We start from the raw sequence: 21,096 nt of genomic DNA, 5'->3' as shown, positions 1-21,096 counted from the left end.
GAGAGAGGAGAGAGAATTTGGAAAAACAAGGATGGAGACAAAGGTTTGGAGACAAAAGTTTGGGACAGACAGAGGAATTCAGAGAGAGAACCAAAGCTACAGAAGAGCGTGGGTGGGAATAGAGAGAGAGAACCAAAGCTACAGAAGAGTGTGGGTGGGAATAGAGAGAGAGAGAGCCACAGCTACAGAAGAGTGTGGGTGGGAATAGGAGAGAGACAGAGACACTCTGATTATAGTGAATTAGTAGCTAACATGGCATCCATGGCCTTTTACTCACCCTTTCTAAATGTCGGAACAGATTGTTTCAAGCTCAATATGGACCCGAGACGACCACTCACCTGCTCCTTGTACTGGTCGGCATGGCGACGCTCGTCCTCCACCTGAATCACCACCTCTTTCAGCTTCTTCTCTGTGCGTCGGACGATCTTATTGGCTGCTGCCCTCTCCCTGGGAGAAAAAAAGAGTGATAACGGGAAAGTGGGTAAATAGTGTAACCCTGACTGACTCATATCTGATGGGGACATACATTTGCATCAGGATGTAGTAAAAGCCTCCACTTTAGGCAACCTTGTACAATACTGTTCAAAAGTTTGGGGTCACGTAGAAATGTCCTTGTTTTTTAAAGAAAAGCATTTTTTGTCCATTAAAATAACATTGAATCGATAAATGACTATTGTAGATGGAAATGGCTGATTTTGCATAGAATATCTACATAGGCGTACAGAGGCCCATTATCAGCAACCATCACTCCTGTGTTCCAATGGCACGTTGTGTTAGCTAATCCAAGTGTATCATTTTAAAGGCAATTATGTTAGCATGGCTGAAAACTGTTGTTCTGATTAAAGAAGCAATAAAACTGGCCTTCTTTAGACTAGTTGAGTATCTGTAGCATCAGAATTGTGGATTCGATTACAGGCTCAAAATGGCCAGAAACAAACAACTTTCTTCTGAAACTCATCCATCTATTCTTGATCTGAGAAACGAAGGCTATTCCATGCGAGAAATTGCCAAGAAACTGAAGATCTCGTACAACGCTGTGCACTACTCCCTTCACAGAACAGAGCAAACTGGCTCTAACCAGAATAGAAAGAGGAATGGAAGGCCCCGGTGCACAACTTAGCAAGAGGACAAGTACATTAGAGTGTTAAGTTTGAGAAACAGACGTCTCACAAGTCCTCAACTGGCAGCTTCATGAAATAGTATGCGCAAAACACCAGTCTCAACGTTAACAATGAAGAGGCGACTCCGGGATGCTGGCCTTCTAGGCAGAGTAGCAAAGAATAAGCCATATCTCAGGCTGGCCAACAAAAAAAAGATTAAGATGGGGCAAAAGAACACAGACACTGGACAGAGGAAGATTGGAAAAAAAGTGTTATGGACAGACTAATCTAAGTTTGAGGTGTTCGGATCACAAAGGAAAACATTCGTGAGCCGCAGAAAAAATGAAGATGCTGGACGAGTGCTTGACGCCATCTGTCAAGCATGGTGGAGGCAATGTGATGATCTGGGGGTGCTTTGTTGGTGGTAAAGTGGGAGATTTGTACAGGGTAAAAGGGATCTTGAAGAAGGAAGGCTATCACTCCATTTTGCAACACCATGCCATACCCTGTGGACGGTGCTTAATTGGAGCCAATTTCCTCCTACAACAGGACAATGACCCAAAGCACAGCTCCAAACTATGCAATAACTATTTAGGGAAGAAGCAGTCACCTGGTTTTCTGTCTATAATAGAGTGGCAGAGCAGTCACTGGATCTCAACCCTTTTGAGCTGTTGTGGGGGCAGCTTGACCGTATGGTACGTAAGAAGTGCCCATCAAGCCAATCCAACTTGTGGGAGGTGCTTCAGGCAGCATGGGGTTAAATCTCTTCAGATTACCTCAACAAGTTGACAACTAGAATGCCAAAGGTCTGCAAGGCTATAATAGCTGAAAATTGAGGATTCTTTGACGAAAGCAATTATTGTTTCAATTAAAAATAAATATTTATAACCTTGTCAACAACTTGACTATATTTCCTATTCATTTTGCAACTAATTTCATGTATGTTTTCATGGAAAACAAGGACATTTCTAAGTGACCCAAAACTTTTGAATGGTAGTGGATGTTTTCAGCCCCCTAATGTTAAAGGTCCAATGCAGTCATATATATCTCAATATCAAATCATTTCTGGGTAACAATGAAGTACCTTACGGTGATTGTTTTCAATTAAAATGGTCAAAAAGAAACAAAAATAGCTTCTTGGCAAAGAGCAATTTCTCAAGTAAGAATTTAACTAGGACTGTCAGGGAGTGGGGAGGGGAAAACAGAAAAAAGTGCTGTTATTGGCAGAAAAGTTTGGAACGCTTTCTTATTGGTCTATTAACTAATTTACCATATTGTGATGACACCAGGCAGGCAAAAACTCCATCCCACCAAAACGGGCTGAAACTTTCAGGCTGTCTTTATACTAAAAGGACATCATCATAATTTTCACAATTTCACAGTATTATTTCAACCTCCAGGTATGGAAATGTATATACACAGCACAGAAAAATCTCATTTTTGACTGCACTGGGCCTGTAAAGGTCCAGATTTTGAGTAGTTTGTAATGTGATTATAGATCTGTGGTTAGGGGAAACTCCTATCTCTAGCGGTCTATTGAGTATGGGTAAATCATTACATTGAGTGTATGAGCTAGAGTCCACCTATTCAAGCCTACATTTAATTCTAGGTAACCTCCCATCTTTAAACTCTGAGCCCCATTCTGACGTCTATTTAGTACAGTATATTGAAGGCTTCTTACTTGGCCTCCTGCTCCAGTTGCTCCTCCAGCTGCAGTATCTTGGCCTCCAGGGCGGTGATGGCAGCCTTGAACTTGGACTTGACTGCCCCCTCCAGCTCTCCCAGCTTGGCCTTCAGCTCCTTGTTCTGCCTCTCCATTCCTTGACGGGCGTTCTCACTCTTCTGGGCCGCGCTACGCTCCCCAGCCAGCTCAGTGTTCAGGATGTCCACCTTGGGAGAGAAATGGGGATAAAGGGAGAGAGGGTCACTCTTTGTCCATCTCTATATAAAGCCGTTAGTTGTGGGTCCCAGGAAGTAGTCTGGTGTGCTACTTGTTAGTGCAGTTCATTATAGACTACTCTCCAGGCCATAGAATGGTCCAGGAATCGTCTCTGTGTATGAGTGAATCTCAAAATGACTTTCCTTTTGTCCGATCTCCTCCTCAAAACGTCAAGAGGCAATGCCGGTTTAAAGAGAGTTTTACATGTTCTGTACCTTCATGAGCTGTGTGTACGCGTTTGACAATGTGAGAGTTGTACTGTACCTGCATGGTGGTCTTGCGGAAGCGGTCATTGAGCAGCTCCATGTTGCTCTGTTCCTCCTCTAGTTCCTCCTCCAGCTGCGAGATGCGGGCCTCCAGCCTTCTCTTCTCATCTAGCAGGGCCGACCTGACACAAACAAGTTATTGATTTGGTGATGTGGTTGGTACAGAACGCAGTATAGAAATCAGGGGGGGAGGCTGCTGGTCCACTTAAAGCTGCAGTATGTAACTTTTTGGGTGACCTGACCAAATTCAGATAGAAATGTGAGTTATAGATCTGTCATTCTCATTGAAAGCAAGTCTAAGAAGCGGTAGATCTGTTCTACGCGCGCTATTCATATGCTTGCCGTTCTTAAGTTTCGTTTTTGCGTCTTTTACTTTCAGTTTTGTACACCAGCTTCAAACATCTGAAAAGACAAGATTTTGGGTTATTGAAAATATATTTCATAGCGGTTTAGATGGTACAATGATTCTCTACACACGATACATTGTTTGTTTTGTCACAGAACCTGAAATTAGGTGACCTGTTACAATTTTAGCAACCAGCGATTTCTGCATGTTGTACCATTAAATCTGGAAAATATCATGTTTGAATTTGATCATTAATCAGCTAAATGTAGCGACTCACTTTCCAGAGGCGCTATTTGAGATCTCGTCGGCCAGCTCGTCTCTCTCCTGCTCAGCGTGTCTACGGGCCCTCTCTGAAGCCGCCAGGTCCTCCTGCAGCTGTAGGATCTCAGCTTCCAGGCCCTTTAGTTTCTTCTCGTTTTCTTTAGACTGTGCAAAGATCTCATCACGGGATGCTCTGGCCTCCTCCAGCTCCCTCTGGTAGTCCTTCATCTGGACCTGCAGGGGGCAGCAGCGAGGCAAAGAGTGAGACCAGCGTTCTGGGGCAACTCTACAGGGTTAGTTAGGGGTCAACTCCATTTCAAATTAGATTTTATTCAATACTCCTCTATGGCAGCATTTACACAGGCAGCCCAATTCTGATATTGTTTGCCACTGATTGGTCTTTTAACCAAACAGATTAATCTGTTGCCCATAATTGGGCTGCCTGTATAAAATGCAGCCTACGAGAAAATGTTACAAATTCAGTTTTTCTTCCCGAATTGCAATGGAACCGACCCCAACCCCGTAGCTGTACTGAATATAATAGTGTAAGGCCAGCGGGGAAGCTACAAATGAGTTTACAGCATCAGGGATGTCATCTAAATACAGACGTTGGTAGTCCTGGACATATTCTAATCTAAGATACATTAAAGCTGACTACACAGTGGACAGACAGGCACAGATACCATACCTGCAGAGGCTACCAGTCCATTTTAATGATAAAAGGATACAGGTGTAAGAAATAATATTGCTGATTATCAGAGATCAGACAACTAGGAGTTCCTAATTAATCAGGCAAAATATATTGACATTGCAGGAATGCAAAATTCTGCTAACTTTCCCAATATTCCCAGAATTCCTGGTTGGAAGATTCAATATTTATAAATCTACATAATAGATCAACACAACTTGAGAATGAACAAGCAAACACAAATCCTGTATGAAGTCTCACCTGTAGTTTTCTGAGCTGTTTGATGGCTTCATCTCTGGCCTTGTTGGATGCTTCTATTTGCCCCTCCAGGTCCTTGAGGTCCATCTCCAGCTTCTTCTTAGCTGCCACAGCCAGGGCTCTCTGCTTCCTCTCATCCTCCAGCTCTGCCTCCATCTCACGAACCTGGGGAAGGGGTCAGGGGTCAGACAACAAGATATTACAGAGAGGGATGAAAACACCAAGTAAGTGATGAAACCTAGTTTGGGTTCTAGCTTGCTCGGATGCAATAACAGTTAGGGTGAAGATGGATGGGAAGTACACAACGAGTCCATAAGTTAAAGTTTTTGACCATATAATAACATGGTGATTATTTTCTTCCGAACTGTTGGCCAGGCTAAATCAGCTGAGTTTCTCTTAGAGGTCTGAATGTTACTCCCCAAAAAGAGTCCTCTCTGCTCGTCTCTGTACCTGTTTGACCAGCGTCCTCTTCTTCTCCTCGTTCTGTTCGTCTCTGGCCTGCAGGTCCCTGTCGAACTGGGCCTTCAAGGCCTGCATGTTGACCTCCAGACGCAGCTTGCCGTCCTCCGTGGCCTGCAGCTCGTCCTCCAGCTCCTCCAGCTGGGTCCTCATCTCCTCCACCTGCTGCTCCAGGGTGCGCTTCGACTTCTCCAGCTCATGGACCTACACACAGGGGGACGTGGAGAGACTTTTAGCAGCAACATCTCTTTTCTGTCATAAGGAAGCCATCCCATAGGATTAGTCAAACAAAATTTCACTCAAAGCAACATTCTATGGTGGGTGGACAGCGTTCTTTCAAAATGAAGTAATTTACAGAAGGCTTCATGTGTTTACGGTCTCCAACAACGTTTAGGAACCACCACCAGCTCCTGTAACACAGGAATTCTCACTCATTCTGTGGTGTGTGGATTGGTGGCCATATTGGAAGAAACATACCAAAACCTATATATTTTGGTTCTATCAATCCTCATTGGATGAGCCTAGCCAAGTCAAGGCTTAGGACTGGGTTGTATAAGGTATTTATGAACCTTCAGCTTCTGTATGGGGGGTTTAAACTACGTACGCTCTTGCCCACGTCGTCCTTTGAGCTCATCAGGTCCTCCATCTCAGTCCTCAGCTGCTTGTTGAGCCTCTCAAACTCCTCCTTGGCTTCCAGGGCCTCATCCAGAGCCCGGGCCATAGACAGAGCCTTGGTCTCCTTCTCCCTGGCCTCAGCCTCGGCCTTGTCACGCTCCTCAGCATAGCGGGCAGAGATGGTCTTCTCTTCAGCCAGGAGCTAATATAGAGGGAGAAGATAGTGATGAAGAAGGATGGCAAGCAATGTCTTACTGGTAAGTTAATGTTAACAAAGGCAATCATTGGAATCAAGAAATCACAAAAACAGCCATTCCTTCATTAATGGCAGGTCCACTTTTATTTTGCGGAGTGGGGAAGGAGATAAGCAAAGGTGAGAGGAGGGAGAAAAGGAAGCAAGATAGAGGAAAGGATAAAGACAAATGGAGATGATACGATACCTGGTCAAACTTCTTCTGCTTCTTCTCCAGGTTGGAGACGATGGTCCTCTGGTGGTCCAGGTCCACCATGAGGTCGTCCAGCTCCTGCTGCAGGCGGGTCTTGGTCTTCTCCATCTTGTCGAAGGCGGAGGCTTTCTCCTCCAGCCGCTGGCTGGTCAGCTCCATGTCCTTCTGCAGCTTCCTCTTCACCTCCTCCAGAGACTCCAGGGTCCCCAAGTCCTCATCCAGCTTCTTCCTCGACTCAAACAGCTAGGTAGAGAACACAAAGGTTTTCAGGTTGTTGTTTTTTCTGTGGTTCTTACATGAGGAAATAATGTTCACAGCTTTTTGAGTGAGCATTTGATATACAGAAAATGACAGTGGTCTTTTTTTGAAAAACCACATTACATCATCTTAGTGTTGGGGAAGCTACTATGAAAATGTATTTTTTACCAAGATAGCAATTACTTCACAGTGAAATAAGTTAAACTACACTAAAGCTACCCTTAAGAAAAATATACGTTGACTTAACTAAAGTGACCTTAAAAAAGTAGTTCGATGTGTGTGAAGGAACATTTTATGTTTGTGCTTTTCTAATAAACAATTCGACTGGGTTCATGCAAGTGACTGATCGTGCCCGGGAGGAACCCTCACGACCAGTATCTGCAATTTGGCAGTACGCCCAGAACCTTATTTTGAGAACGGAAAGGGATATCTCAGTTTCAAGGTCTCAGCTTGGAGAGAAGAAGCCTCCTGAGGTACTGGTCTGTCACATGCATGAACTAAACGTTAATGATGAATTCATTATGAATAAGCTAAATCATGCAAATATAACTTGTCTGTGTAAGCTGTATATAAGAGATCTAACGGGACTGCCCCGCCAGAGCTCACTTCAGACCGGTACTTTAGTTTGACTGTGACCTATCCAGTCAACCTATCCATTTAATAAAGAATGATTCATTTAAAATTGACTTCAGGTGTCCCTGGTGGTAACTTCCATGACAACTACATCCAAACTACTTCATGAAAAATGATATGTAAATCTGATATGTCGTACACTACAAATAGCAAGAATAGATCACTTTAGGGTCATATGTTAACAGAATGTGTTATTTAGCCTATTAAACAAAAACGATGTTCCAAGAGAGAATTAGGCAGGTCTGATGCTGAAAAATAAAAACATTTATTGCCTAACTACTGACAACACTACCTAGATTTGAATTTAGTTCAACTACCACCAAGCTACTGCAAAATGTAGTTAGATTACTAGTAGAACTACATGTAGTTTACTTCTCCCCAACACTGTATTCAACTTATACCCAATACCTATTTCGTGAGTAAGGAATCTAGCTACCACAACCTGCAGTAAATGGTGGGTGTTCACAGCTGGAAAACCCTGTCCTATTGGCAGTGAAACATTAAGAATAACAGTGGGGTCCATACCTGAGCCTGCAGCGTGGCCAGTTGTTTCTCCAGGTTCCTGCGGGCCTCCTCGTCCTCCTCCTGCTGCTCCTGCAGGGTGCTCTTGTCTTCCTCCAGCTGACGGATACGAGAGCTCAGGTTCAGCTTCTGACGAGTCTCCTCCTGGAGCAGCTCCTACACGCACGCACACACACACACAAAAGACGCAAAAACCCAACGGTAGTGAAACATCACTTACAATGAGACTCGTTGGATGGAGACAGTGATATGCTGTTTATACAGCCAACACTTATGGCATTAGCTATAAGTGTCTCCAATAATGAAGCTTCATCAAAGGACATTTGCTTCCATAGCATATTACAATACCTCCAACTTCTATTTCAACTATTAGAGCATGTAATGACGTATAAGGAGTCTCTGCTCACCTGTGTGTCCTGTAACGCACTCTCCAGGCCGGCTGAATCCTTGGCCAGCTTGATTCCCTTCTTCTCAGCGTCCTCCAGCAGGGCGGAGACAGTGTCCAGCTCCGTCTACAGAAAAAGGTCTATAAATATCTCCATAGTCACATGAAAGCATATTCACTCCCATTTTGAGAAACCAATTGACTTCCAACACATAGTGACAACGACAGACAGCGCGGTCCGTTGACTTGGCCTCTAACCTGAAGTTTGTGTGTGCGGTCGGCCAGTTCCACTTTAGCCCTCTCTCCCTCAGTGGCTCGGGCCATGAACTCCTGCAGCTGAGCCTCCATCTTCTTCCTCTTGTGTTCTGACTCTGTCTTGGCCTGCTGAAGCCCCTTCACCTCGCTCACCAGCTCCTTGTTGTCACTCTCCAGGGTACACTTGTTCTTCTCCAGGTTGGACTTGAACTGCAGCGGAAAGAGGAGAGAGAGGGGTTGTGGTATACATTGGGGAGATGAGAGAATTTTACAGAGGGTATGTTGGGTAGGCCCGTCCTCTTGGCCAGCTTAGCAAAGAAGTGATAGTGTAGTGTTACTACTGTATGAGATGACGTTATGTTGACAGGTCTATTTTCTCAGGTAGCGACCAATGATTTATATATACATTAGATGACTGATAGGGGGTGCTGTGTTGAAGCCACCGTGCCTATATCTTGGGAGTGTAAAAAAAAATAGTTTGGAAGCTAGAGAAATGCATTTATTAAATGTCTACATTCGTTTTTGCCACGTGTATTCTATTAGAAACACCTTAATGCATATGTTTACATTTTATTGTGAGATAAATATATATATATATTTTTTAATGAAAATCAAATATAAAAACACTATACTTTTTAGAGATTACTAATGCTACTGTCCCCATGACAACTTACTTAAATACATGTCATTATGTCCTTGAAACATTTCATTTAAATACTGCATATTCATTCCTATGGAGGACTTCTACTGGGGAGTGTCAATATGGCCGACCGGTGGCTTCAAAGCCTCTCAATGGCCAATACATATCAGCAATCCAGGCTTTATATACATTGTTGGAGGAGATCCACCCTCTTGACCTGCTAAACATGTGGTGTTACTATTGTATAACGACGTTATGGTTGGCAGGTGTCATGTCTGATGGTGGACCTAGCCTCTAGGCCTGCTAAGCATGTAATGATATGTTACTAGATGATTGACAGGTGCATTGTCTCTGATTATAGACCCACCCTCTTGGCCTGCTCCAAATTCTCAGACAGCTCCTCCAGGGCGGTGGAGTGTCTCTGTCTCATCTCCAGGACCTGAGACTCGTGGTTCTTGGTCTCCTCGTCGATGGCCTTCTTCAGCTCAGCCACCTCCTGCTCTCGCTTGGTCCTGAGAGGAGAGAAAGGAGAGGAGAGAGGGGTTAGGAAGGAAGGTAGACCCTTAAACCTTACACCTCCCTGAGGTGCTGTGTCTCTCCATAGCCCTCATGCAGATACACACGCAGGTACTTTGCCAAACTATGACAGTGCCACTTTTTCAGTGCGACCCTACATCGGCTCTTTATCCTTTTCTAAAAGCACCAAATAAACATATTGGGACTACAGTAAACATATAAGTGTATCAGCCCAGCAGAGAGCAGTACATCTGACAAGCAGTGTCCCAGTACCTGAGCTCCTGCTGGGCAGCGGTGGTATCCAGAGTGTCCTCCAGCTCAGTCTTCAGAGCCTCCAGCTCCTCACTGAGGTCCCTCTTGACTTTCTCTGCCTTGTTCCTGGACACCTTCTCTGACTCCAGGTCCTCCTGCAGCTCTGACAGCTGGGCCTGCAGCTCCCGCACAGCTTTCAGAGCGTTGTTCTTCTGGGCCGCCTCTTCATCACCCCTGGTACACACACACACAACAAACCAATCAATTCCAAAATCAATTCCAAACAACATAGAAATCATTAGATTAGCTAGCTAATGCCAGGATACATTCCATTTCAATTAAGAGGTGAGAAATCATGTTGTGGGGATTTCATCTGAGCAGTGCTTCTATAGTACCAGAGATGTCCAAATGTTAGGATCATTTTGGGTAAAATCATGGTACATAAAACTGCTACATGAAATTACTGCACATTCTCTAAATCTCCAAAAATGGCTGATCATTTCAAAATCATACAGGCCCTAGCAAGTGAGACTTCAGCGTGGTGAAAAAATCCCAGTGAACACAGGGTGGCAGTGTGATCGACCTTCCAGCGAGTGAGCTCATGAGGACCCGTGTGTGTTAGTCAGCCTGCCGTGTGTGTGTGTTTGTGTGTGTGTCCGAGCAGGGGGTTTCTTGACCGTGTCTGTCTGTGCCTTTCTCTGTCAGTAGAAATGCCATTGCGGGCGGGGCCATAATGAGATTGAATATGTGTTGTTGCTGGCAGTCAGGCTAGATTAAACTACTATTATTATTATTATTATTATTATTATTATTATGGATTCTGACACATACTCACTCTAATATACAGTGGGGCAAAAAAGTATTTAGTCAGCCACCAATTGTGCAAGTTCTCCCACTTAAAAAGAGGAGAGAGGCCTGTAATTTTCATCATAGGTACACTTCAACTATGACAGACAAAAAGAGAAAAAAAATCCAGAAAATCACATTGTAGGATTTTTAATGAATTTATTTGCAAATGATGGTGGAAAATAAGTATTTGGTCACCTACAAACAAGCAAGATTTCTGGCTCTCACAGACCTGTAACTTCTTTAAGAGGCTCCTCTGTCCTCCACTCATTACCTGTATTAATGGCACCTGTTTGAACTTGTTATCAGTATAAAATACACCTGTCCACAACCTCAAACAGTCACACTCCGAACTCCACTATGGCCAAGACCAAAGAGCTGTCAAAGGACACCAGAAACAAAATTGTAGACCTGCACCAGGCTGGGAAGACTGAATCTGCAATAGGTAAGCAGCTTGGTTTGAAGAAATCAACTGTGGGAGCAATTATTAGGAAATGGAAGACATACAAGGCCACTGATAATCTCCCTCGATCTGGGGCTCCACGCAAGATCTCACCCCGTGGGGTCAAAATGATCACAATAACTACCCCCCACACACACGGGGGGGGACCTAGTGAATGACCTGCAGAGAGCTGGGACCAAAGTAACAAAGCCTACCATCAGTAACACACTACGCCGCCAGGGACTAAAATCCTGCAGTGCCAGACGTGTCCCCCTGCTTAAGCCAGTATATGTCCAGGCCCGTCTGAAGTTTGCTAGAGAGTATTTGGATGATCCAGAAGAAGATTGGGAGAATGTCATATGGTCAGATGAAACCAAAATATAACTTTTTGGTAAAAACTCAACTCGTAGTGTTTGGAGGACAAAGAATGCTGAGTTGCATCCAAAGAACACCATACCTACTGTGAAGCATGGGGGTGGAAACATCATGCTTTGGGGCTGTTTTTCTGCAAAGGGACCAGGATGACTGATCCGTGTAAAGGAAAGAATGAATGGGGCCATGTACCATGAGATTTTGAGTGAAAACCTCCTTCCATCAGCAAGGGCACTGAAGATGAAACGTGGCTGGGTCTTTCAGCATGACAATGATCCCAAACACACCGCCCGGGCAACGAAGGAGTGGCTTCGTAAGAAGCATTTCAAGGTCCTGGAGTGGCCTAGCCAGTCTCCAGATCTCAACCCCATAGAAAATCTTTGGAGGGAGTTGAGTCCGTGTTGCCCAGCAACAACCCCAAAACATCACTGCTCTAGAGGAGATCTGCATGGAGGAATGGACCAAAATACCAGCAACAGTGTGTGAAAACCTTGTGAAGACTTACAGAAAACGTTTGACCTCTGTCATTGCCAACAAAGGGTATATAACAAAGTATTGAGATAAACTTTTGTTATTGACCAAATACTTATTTTCCACCATAATTTGCAAATAAATTCATTAAAAATCCTACAATGTGATTTTCTGGATTTTTTTTCTCCTTTTGTCTGTCATAGTTGAAGTGTACCTATGATGAAAATTACAGGCCTCTCTCATCTTTTTAAGGGGAGAACTTGCAATTGGTGGCTGACTAAATACTTTTTTGCCCCACTTTATCTACCCCTGGATTGTTAATTGGACTCGTTCTGTCATTTCTTGATTTGAATTTTCATTATTTGTGTATGTGTATTGTGTTTGAGAGACATTCTACTACACTATTGGAGCTAGTAACATAAGCATTTCACTGCACCTGCTATAACACCTGCTAATCTGTGTACGCAACCAATAAACTTTCATTTGACTCCTGAGCCCTGCCTGCATTCCTTAGACATTCCTGCATTAAGAGCTTCTGAAGAGGCCTGTGCCTTTGCCAGGACCAAATAATGACTCCATGTCCAATTAGGTATTACACTGATGAAGCCATGAATAATAATATAGCTACTAATGAGACATTATAGTCAAATAGCAACTGTCCAGACTGGTAATACAGTAGCCCTACAATTATAAACAGTCATAAAATTCCAACTGGAATACTGTAGCCTAAGTAACGGTTTAATCAACTAGCCTATGACCAAGTGATGATTTCAGAAGGTCATTTAGGGGAGACTGTTTTCCATTGGCCTACAGTCTACACCTGAATTCGCCACTGTCTACACCTGAATTCGCCACTGTCTACACCTGAATTCGCCACTATTTAAACCTGAATTTGCCACTGTCTACATCTGAATTCGCTACAGTCACCACCTGAATGATTGGACTTCACCTTCATGCCAATGACCTCTGTTGCAGCCAGAGGAGGAGCTCATTAGTACGTGGTCTCAGTTTCCCTAATCAAAAGGGACTTAATTGAACGTGACACCAAATGTGTTGCTCATTAATATTTTCCACTAAATTAGGTCTGAATTGGCTTCGGATTACAAAGAATGTTAAATGAACAATTGAGGTAATACTTGGATGCACTCTTTCTCCTTCTTCCAAGAGACAGGTCTTTTTCAAGCCAAACCTGGTAATGTTTTCCTTGAGTCCGGCAGTCCTGTTCAGAAGCTATTAAAAATAAGCGTCTGTGAAGCGCAAACAGATTCCGTGACCAAATCCCTCTGAGGTGTGAGACGATCCGTCATGGCTGCCATGCCCAAGCTGAGATTCCTTTTCCTTTCCGTTGGGAAATGCAGTGAGAGACTTGGATGGGGCATATCATCAATCTCAATAGTGTGTGCTATGTCTCTAGTGAGGCTGATAGTGCAGTGCGTGCTGCTATGCTGGCTAAGGAAGGCATTAGTTAAGTTTAGAGTGAACCGATGCCACTGAACAACTAAGCAGCTGGACTGTGTGGCTGCTTTTACATATTGAGTTCAAAGCCAACATGAGGGTATTTGCCCACATGAAAAAATACTGTAGTATACTGTGGTTAAATAATATTGTATTCACTGTAGTGTTTTTGCGGACTTTACTGTAGTGTACTGTAGTATTTACAATCTACTGCACTGTTGGAACTAGTAACGTAAGCATTTCGCTGCACCTGCTACAACACCTGCTAATCTGTGTATATACTACAGTCATTACTGTAGTGTTTTTGTGGTCTGTAGCATACTGTAGTATTAACTATAGTATACTACAACATTCTATAGTAAGTACTATACATGATTGAGGTATACTACAGTGTGTAGTATAGTATTCTACAGTATACAACACAATTCTATACTAAGTACTACACACGATTGAGGGATTCTACAGTGTGTAGTATACTATTCTACTGTATACTACAGAATTCTATAGTAAGTACTGTAGTATTCTTTAGTAAACTGTGGTATTATTTAATGTGTGTGTGCCTGCCGGGTCTCAACTGCTTGGGCCCTGTAGAGTGGACTGTTGCTATGGGGACAGGCGATGAAAGTGGGAGTATATGTGTGGGTGCAGATCTAGCCGGTATGGTTTACTGGACCACAGTAGTGGTCGGGCAGGTTGCCATAGGAACAGGCAACATGCGCGGTACCGGCCTGCATGGTGGGCAAAGCTTATTGATCCAGGTAGCTTTCACATAGTGCATCCTCCATTTAATTTGATTTCACCGTTTCAAAACATTTTCTTATTTCGTTATTGAGAGTCCATTTTGGGGCTGGAGATGAGTATCTCACTTGGACAGAGCAGCCTGTAGCTCCTCCTCCTTCTTGGCCAGCTGGATCTTGAGCTCCTCTATCTGGGCCTGCAGCTCAGCTATCTGGTCCTGGAGGTCCGTGGTCTCAGCGTCTAGCTTCCTCTTGGCCTTCTCCAGCTCCTGACGAGTCTTCTCCTCCTTCTTCAGGCGCTCTGATGACACACGCACACACACACACACACACACACACACACACACACACACACACACACACACACACACACACACACACACACACACACACACGCAGACAGACACACACAAGGTGGAAGGGCAGCGGGGTCAACCAAACAATGAAAATAGATGTAGGCCCAGCACTCAAAAGTATCCCCTCCAACATTCCACTTAAGCAGAAGTAACCAGATTCTTCAGCTTGGTAAGCCATTAAGTCATTGTGGTGTCCGAACTGAAATGGAATTCCTATGCATACGCAGAATCACATTACCAGAGAAGCCTTCATCTTATCTAGTCTGTAGTCTCATCTTAATGTTATTATATGCAGTTGAACGTCTACCATGTTGAGGGAGTTACAGTAAGTTCTACAACTTTCCTCGATTCCTTGCATCATCAAAACGCTTTGGAGAAGAATGCCTGATGGGAAGGACCTTGGACCTTCTCCTCCAATGAAGGTAGAGAAAGAGAGCGAGGAAGAAAGAGAGCAAGGAATCGAGGAGACTAATTGAGGAAGAGCCACGTGAAGCCTTTACCTTCCAGGTCGACCATCATCACCTCCTGCTTGTTCTTGACCTTTCCCAGGTTCTTGGCCTTCTCCTCCTCCTCCGTCAGCTGGGAGGTCATCTCGGCCACACGGTCGTCCAGCAGCTTCTTCTCCTGTTTGGTGGAGAGAGGAGAGGAGAGATGTTAAACCTCTCTACAGTTTTCTACAACAGGGGTCTGCAACGTGTGGCTCCAGAGCCTCATGTGGTTCTTTAGCTTCTCCTTCATGGCATCTTGTAATAAATAATTTGTATCAGATTAAGATCTTAAAAATCTCTACTATTCCCTGTACCCTTTAGGGTTCTATACAGGTCTAATACCTAATTTATGCCTTCTGCTTCAATCAAATGCCCGCTACCGTTCACACAGGGTTCAGCATTCAGTGTTGGGAGGGGACATTCGATATTACGTTTTGTTCGAGAGGACCTAGCGGACGGTTTGGAAGCAGAAGGTGTAAATCAGGCTTAAGTGTGCATTCTTCTCTGACCTTGAGGAACTTGGAGTTCTGGTCCTCCAGCAGTAGAATGTCCTCCTCCATCTTCTTGATCTTGGCCTCGGCCGTCACCTTCTCCAGCTGCAGCTTCTGCCTGGCTGCCTCCTCCTCATCTAACTGCTCCTCTAGATCCTATGGATAGACAATGGACATACATATGTTCAACCAACAGAGACACTCAGTATCTTAAGCACAAGGATATGTACTGCAATGCTGAAGTTATCAATAGTTTTAGTTTGAATGAATTCCAGCTAAACCAACATTAACTCATGAACTGATGGTGTGTGTGTGTTTGTGTGTGTGAGCGCAGGTGTCCATGCTGCATCCATATGTGCATATATGCGTCTCTCTCTCCGACCTGGATGTGGGTCTGCATCTTCTTCTTCTCGTTCTGCATGCTCTGGTTCCTCTCCTCTTCCTCCTCCACTCTGGACTCCAGGTCGTGGAGGATCTCCTCCAGCTCCTGCTTCTTAGCGGCCAGGCGGGCCCTCATCTCCTCCGCCTCGGCAAACAGCTCCGTCTCCGCCTGCAACTGCTCTGCAAGGATGTTCTTCTCCTCTAGGAGCTGTGGGGGACACAGAGGATAGAGAGCCAAGATTACCTACGCTTCTTTTCTAGATGTTATTCGATTAGAATGTTGAAAGGTCAAACCTCCTCAAGCCTATAAAAAAGGTGCTATCTAGAACCGAAAAGGGATCTTTGGTTGTCCCCATAGGAGAAACCTTTGAAGAACCCCTTTTGGTTCCAGGTAGAGCCCTTTTGAAGTCCATGTAGAACCCTATCCACAGAGGGTTCTACATGGAACCCAAAATAGTTCTACTTGGAACCGAAAATGTTTCTCCTATGGGGACAACAGCAGAACCCCTTTGGAAGCCTTTTTTCTAAGAGTATACTACTCAACCTTCAAACCTAGTGACTGGACATCTACTACACAGCATGAACTATGGAAGCCAACAACATTCACAACGGCTGGAGCAAGTTCATATGTTGTTTTCTCTCCAGCAGTGCATATTTCAGAAGAATAGCTAGACTGAGGTATGGAACCATAGCATTGGGTTCAGGTACGGGCTCCAGGTAGTAACTCACCTGTTGGTGTTTCCTCTCCATATCCACCAGCTCCCCCTCCACCTTGCTCTGTCTCTCCTTCACCTTGACCAGCTCCTCGTCTTTGGCCTGCATCTCCTCCTCCTGCCGGGTCACCTGGAGCAGAGGCTTCACCTGGAAGGGAAACAGGAGGAGGGTCCCATCAAGGTCAGGGGAGGGAGGAAAGGAAGAAGGGAATAGGATAAGGTGTAGAGAAATGGCCATATGCATCCTGTTAACAGTGGGTGTAGATGTGGTCTCACGGCACGCTCCATCAGTAAAACCCCCACTCACCTTGGTGAAGAGTCTCCACCACTGCCAGTGGCGCAGCTTGAGGTAGGCAGCACAGTTCCTCTGGAGGACCTTCAGAGCACTCAGCTGCTGCTGCTTCTTAGCAAACGCCCTGAGGAGATGCATAATTAAGAGACTGATATCCCATACAGCTTTACTTTCACTACTTAACTTGGCCACAGCTGTATCCCAAACCATAACGCACACAGTGTCATTTTGACTTTATACCGTTTTAGCAACATCATAACTTATCTGTACTTATGCCGTCGTTTTTGTGAGTTGCATTGAAATCAAAGGGCATGAACATGCCTCAGTAATGAGGTGGACATTTAAACTTACTTGACTGAGTGATAGGGGACAGACTGCTGAGTCATGGTACTTACTATGTAAAGTGATTTGAAGTCTGGAAGTCTGGAAGTCTGGAAGGTCTGGCTATATAAATATGAATTAAGTTCTGAATCCATCATTAACCCTAATGACTCACTTGCGTGCCAGGTAGCCGCGGCAGACAGACTGGAAGTAGATGATGATGTCAGTGATCTTCAGGTCTCTCTCCTCCTCCAGGTGAGCCAGGACTCCGGTCCTGAAGAAGATCTTACTCTGGCCGATACGGAACAGGTTGGGGTCCAGTTCCAACGCTCGGATCTGTTACAATACACAGGAGAATACGAGTAAATGAGAAAAGTCAGCATGCAAATCAGATATTTTTTGTTTGTTAATTGTGTCATTTTAAACAGGGTGGTGCAATGACAAGTCATATTTTCATAAGTTTCAAAACTTTTGCTCATTGTGTTAGTTAATAGATAAGACTGGACGCCCTTTACCATCCTTTCGCAGGCCTGTTTCCCGTCCATGAAGCCCTTGGGGATGGCATTAGGGGTCAGGATCTCATACCTGGGATAAATAGAGAAGTATTAGGAGTTAACACACTGGCATATACCCAGAGATCACTGTAAGTGAGGGCAGTCTAGTCGGCTCACAGTGAAGACAAAGAACACAAGCACAATAGTTATGTGTCCTGTTTCCGTGGTTACCTCTGTCTGAACTCCTGGAAGACGATGCGGTTGGGGAAGCCTTGTCTGCAGATACGGATCCCCTCCAGAACTCCATTACACCTCAGCTGGTCCAGAACCAGGTGGGGCTCCAGCTTACCAGCCTGACATGGGAGAGAGATGAAGTGTTATAAATAAATAATGCACAAATCTGGTACACGTGTACAAGCAAAGACTATTACCTATTAACCTACAGAAGGTCTAGCAACATATACTCAGAGAAAACCCTGAAATTAAGAGATCAATTCAAGTCTCACCCCTGTTGGCTATAGTATAGAACAGGTGGCCTGGTATAGTTAGACTGACATGTAAAGTATGACAGGATATACTACTCACCTTCTTCTCGTGGTTGGGGATAATACAGCGGACAAAGTTGGGGTTGGTGTTCCTCAAGGTGGCCATGAGCTTGGTGAGGGACTCCTTGTAGAGCTGGCCCACCGTGCGGAACATGCCCTTCTTGGTCTTGTAGGTGGCTCCGAACGTCGTCTCCGCCATGCCCGCCACCTGGTCCAAGCCCACGATGCGGTCCACTGGCGAGAGAGGGAAGGAAAAGAGTTAGAATGGGGGGGACTTGGAGAGAGGTTTTGGGAGCTAAATCACAGACAGAGACACAGGATGCCGGGAGTAGCAGCAGCCAGCAGCAATGTGTGTCAGCTGCGGGTGTGGATAGATGAGGACCACTAGGTATGACTGGCAGCCTCTGTGGATTGGTGGGGACGGGGCAAGGACAGGGCTAGAGGACCACCTAAAACTGTAGCCCCGGACAAGCACAACTGATTCAACACGTCAAGTAATCATCAAGCCCTCGATGAGTTGAATCAGGCATTTTTATCCGGGGCTACGACAACGATGTGTGCTGTTGGGGGTACTGGAGGACTGGAGATGGGAACCACTGCTATACAGTATGCATGCTTGGTTCCAGGGTCTGTATTCGTAAACGTTCCTTAGGCTCGGTACAGCTGATGAGGGGAGGGATGGTTGCTAGTCTTCTTGAGCAGTATGTTCTCACACTACTCCTTTCAGCAGTCATTCAGAGTGACACCCTTTTAGGATAACCACAAATGAAAGGCCTATTCTTTGGTATGAAACAAAAGGCATTGATTTCACAGCCTGGGACCTTTCGTACACGTTGGCTTTTTGCATCATATTAGCATAATCGGACAGTCAGTCACACAGGGTCACATCATATCCATAACTTCAGATTCACAACATGCCTTGTTTTATTTTGGTGTGTCAATATTGCTGGGCTGGTGTGTTGACAAGCGTCATATTTACAACACGTTGCATAAAACAGTTTTGATACAAGGCATGCTGATGAATTAACCATTGTTTATCCAAGAGTCCATACAGGTAATTCATCAAAATCCAACCTCCAATTGTGTTATTTGGCTCCTATGTTTTCAGGCAAACAAAACTCCAGGAATGTCCTACAAAGTTCCAGACATTTTGCATTCAGTCTGTAGATATTGTACCACTGTCACACCTGCTGTGTATCAACGTCTGTAGTACTGTAGAATCGGGCCAAGAGAAATGCCAAATATTACATGTGGTTCCAATTCTCTGCTACTTTGAAAAAATAAAAGGGGGAAATGAATGCCATTAATCTTTCCTCAGTCAAGCCTCAATTCTTTAATTCCCTTTACGCTTAAATATATGCCTTGGAAAGGGAATACAACCCTTAATAAAAATACAGATTCCAGAAAGGAGAACAGGCTTTGGTTCGAAATACTGAATAACCAGTGCTCTTAACCTTTCCACCATACTGTAAGGAAGCGGTCGAAATTTACACAATTATTACCCGGAGGAAAATGCTTTTTCAATTTCAGTCAGGGGGAGGGTTCAGTATTTTTTTATTTGGTCCAGGGGAGGGTCATGTCATTCGGAATAGATTAAATGTCATACACTCATAGAAAAAAGTTGCTATCTAGAACCTAAAGGGGTTCTTTGGCTGTCCCCATAGGAGAACCCTTTGAAGAAGCCTTTTTGGTTCCAGGCAGAACCCTTTTGAGTTCAATGTAGAACCCTTTATACAGAGGGTTCTACAAGGAACCCAAAATAGTTCTACCTGGAACCAAAAAGGGTTCTACCTGGAACCAAAAAGGTTTATTCTACGGGGACAGCCGGAGAACCCTTTTTTCTAAAAGTGTATTGTTCAGTGTTTGAGAATTAGTTGCTTATTATATCTGGATGTGTGCCCGATGCTGCCCCGCCTCCCTGATTCTCTGCTTGGTGCACAATATCAGGTGCCACTACTGTGGTCTCAATAAAATGATCCATAGACTATACTATATGCTATAAGCCTAGGCTATATGAAGAGTATGCTTGGAAAAGCACAGAGCAACATTATATTACTCATAAAATGTACTTCCTTCTCATGTTTTTGCGCTGCTGGGATGGTGTACAACCAGGCTACACTCTCAACCAATCAATCAAATTGATTTATAAAGCCCTTTTTACATCAGCAGATGTCACAAAGTGCCTATACAGAAACCCAGCCTAAAACTCTAAACAGCAAGCAATGCCGATGTAGAAGCACGGTGGCTAGGAAAATCCCCTACAAAGGCTCTGAGGAGTAGGCCAGTCCTCTTCTGGCTGTGCCGGGTGGAGATTATAAGAGTACATTGCCATTAAGGCCAGATTGTTCTTCAAGATGTTCAAATGTTCATAGATGACCAGCAGGGTCAGATAATAATCATAGTAGTTACAGAAGGTGCAACAGGTCAGCACCTCAGGTGTAAATGTCAGTTGGCTTTTCATAGCCGAGCATTCAGAGGTCGAGACAGTAGGTGCGGTAGAGAGAGTGAGAGAGAGCGAGGGAGAGTTATACTTACACACTGCAATTGACAGGCTGGCCTGCCCTGCTCTTGTTGATGTAGGCCTAAAATCTTTTGTTCAGCCTAACCAATGGTTGTGCTGTGTACGGTGGCACTTCAGGAGGCAAGTCAAAGGCTTCGTCCCAAAAATACTATGTTTGTGTGCGCGGACTAGCCCTACTGATGTCCTGTTCAGTTTGAGAGGAAGAGCTTGAAGACGAGAAGGAGGACCGGAGGTAAGCTTGCTACTGCTATAATTGATTTGAATAAAAAACAAATGTTTCGTTGCCCATAATGAAGCTATTTATCAGAGTTACTGACCTCACAATAAGCCAT

General features: G+C 44.5%; 1 protein-coding gene across 4 annotated transcripts in view; it reads right to left on the bottom strand.

Annotated features, from left to right (window-relative positions):
* The window catches only part of LOC112263846 (myosin-10), a 91,799-nt gene that overhangs the window by 4,408 nt on the left and 66,295 nt on the right, over positions 1–21,096 (bottom strand). For all 4 annotated transcript variants that reach the window (XM_042303503.1, XM_024440506.2, XM_042303510.1 and 1 more), the window contains exons 19-41: positions 18,284–18,477; positions 17,930–18,051; positions 17,720–17,789; positions 17,380–17,540; positions 16,899–17,007; positions 16,608–16,739; positions 15,880–16,086; positions 15,516–15,653; positions 15,019–15,142; positions 14,292–14,463; positions 9,861–10,073; positions 9,439–9,583; positions 8,435–8,641; positions 8,199–8,303; positions 7,795–7,947; positions 6,373–6,621; positions 5,922–6,134; positions 5,309–5,521; positions 4,862–5,023; positions 3,929–4,146; positions 3,304–3,427; positions 2,782–2,990; positions 339–447 (exon numbers count right to left, since the gene is read on the bottom strand). In XM_042303503.1, the coding sequence (XP_042159437.1) occupies positions 339–447; positions 2,782–2,990; positions 3,304–3,427; positions 3,929–4,146; positions 4,862–5,023; positions 5,309–5,521; positions 5,922–6,134; positions 6,373–6,621; positions 7,795–7,947; positions 8,199–8,303; positions 8,435–8,641; positions 9,439–9,583; positions 9,861–10,073; positions 14,292–14,463; positions 15,019–15,142; positions 15,516–15,653; positions 15,880–16,086; positions 16,608–16,739; positions 16,899–17,007; positions 17,380–17,540; positions 17,720–17,789; positions 17,930–18,051; positions 18,284–18,477 (3,749 nt within the window). The remainder of the gene's footprint in view (positions 1–338; positions 448–2,781; positions 2,991–3,303; positions 3,428–3,928; positions 4,147–4,861; positions 5,024–5,308; positions 5,522–5,921; positions 6,135–6,372; positions 6,622–7,794; positions 7,948–8,198; positions 8,304–8,434; positions 8,642–9,438; positions 9,584–9,860; positions 10,074–14,291; positions 14,464–15,018; positions 15,143–15,515; positions 15,654–15,879; positions 16,087–16,607; positions 16,740–16,898; positions 17,008–17,379; positions 17,541–17,719; positions 17,790–17,929; positions 18,052–18,283; positions 18,478–21,096) is intronic.

This window comes from Oncorhynchus tshawytscha, linkage group LG02, assembly GCF_018296145.1.
Source record: "Oncorhynchus tshawytscha isolate Ot180627B linkage group LG02, Otsh_v2.0, whole genome shotgun sequence".
Lineage (NCBI taxonomy): Eukaryota > Metazoa > Chordata > Actinopteri > Salmoniformes > Salmonidae > Oncorhynchus > Oncorhynchus tshawytscha.
This window is presented reverse-complemented; position numbering and strand designations above follow the sequence as displayed.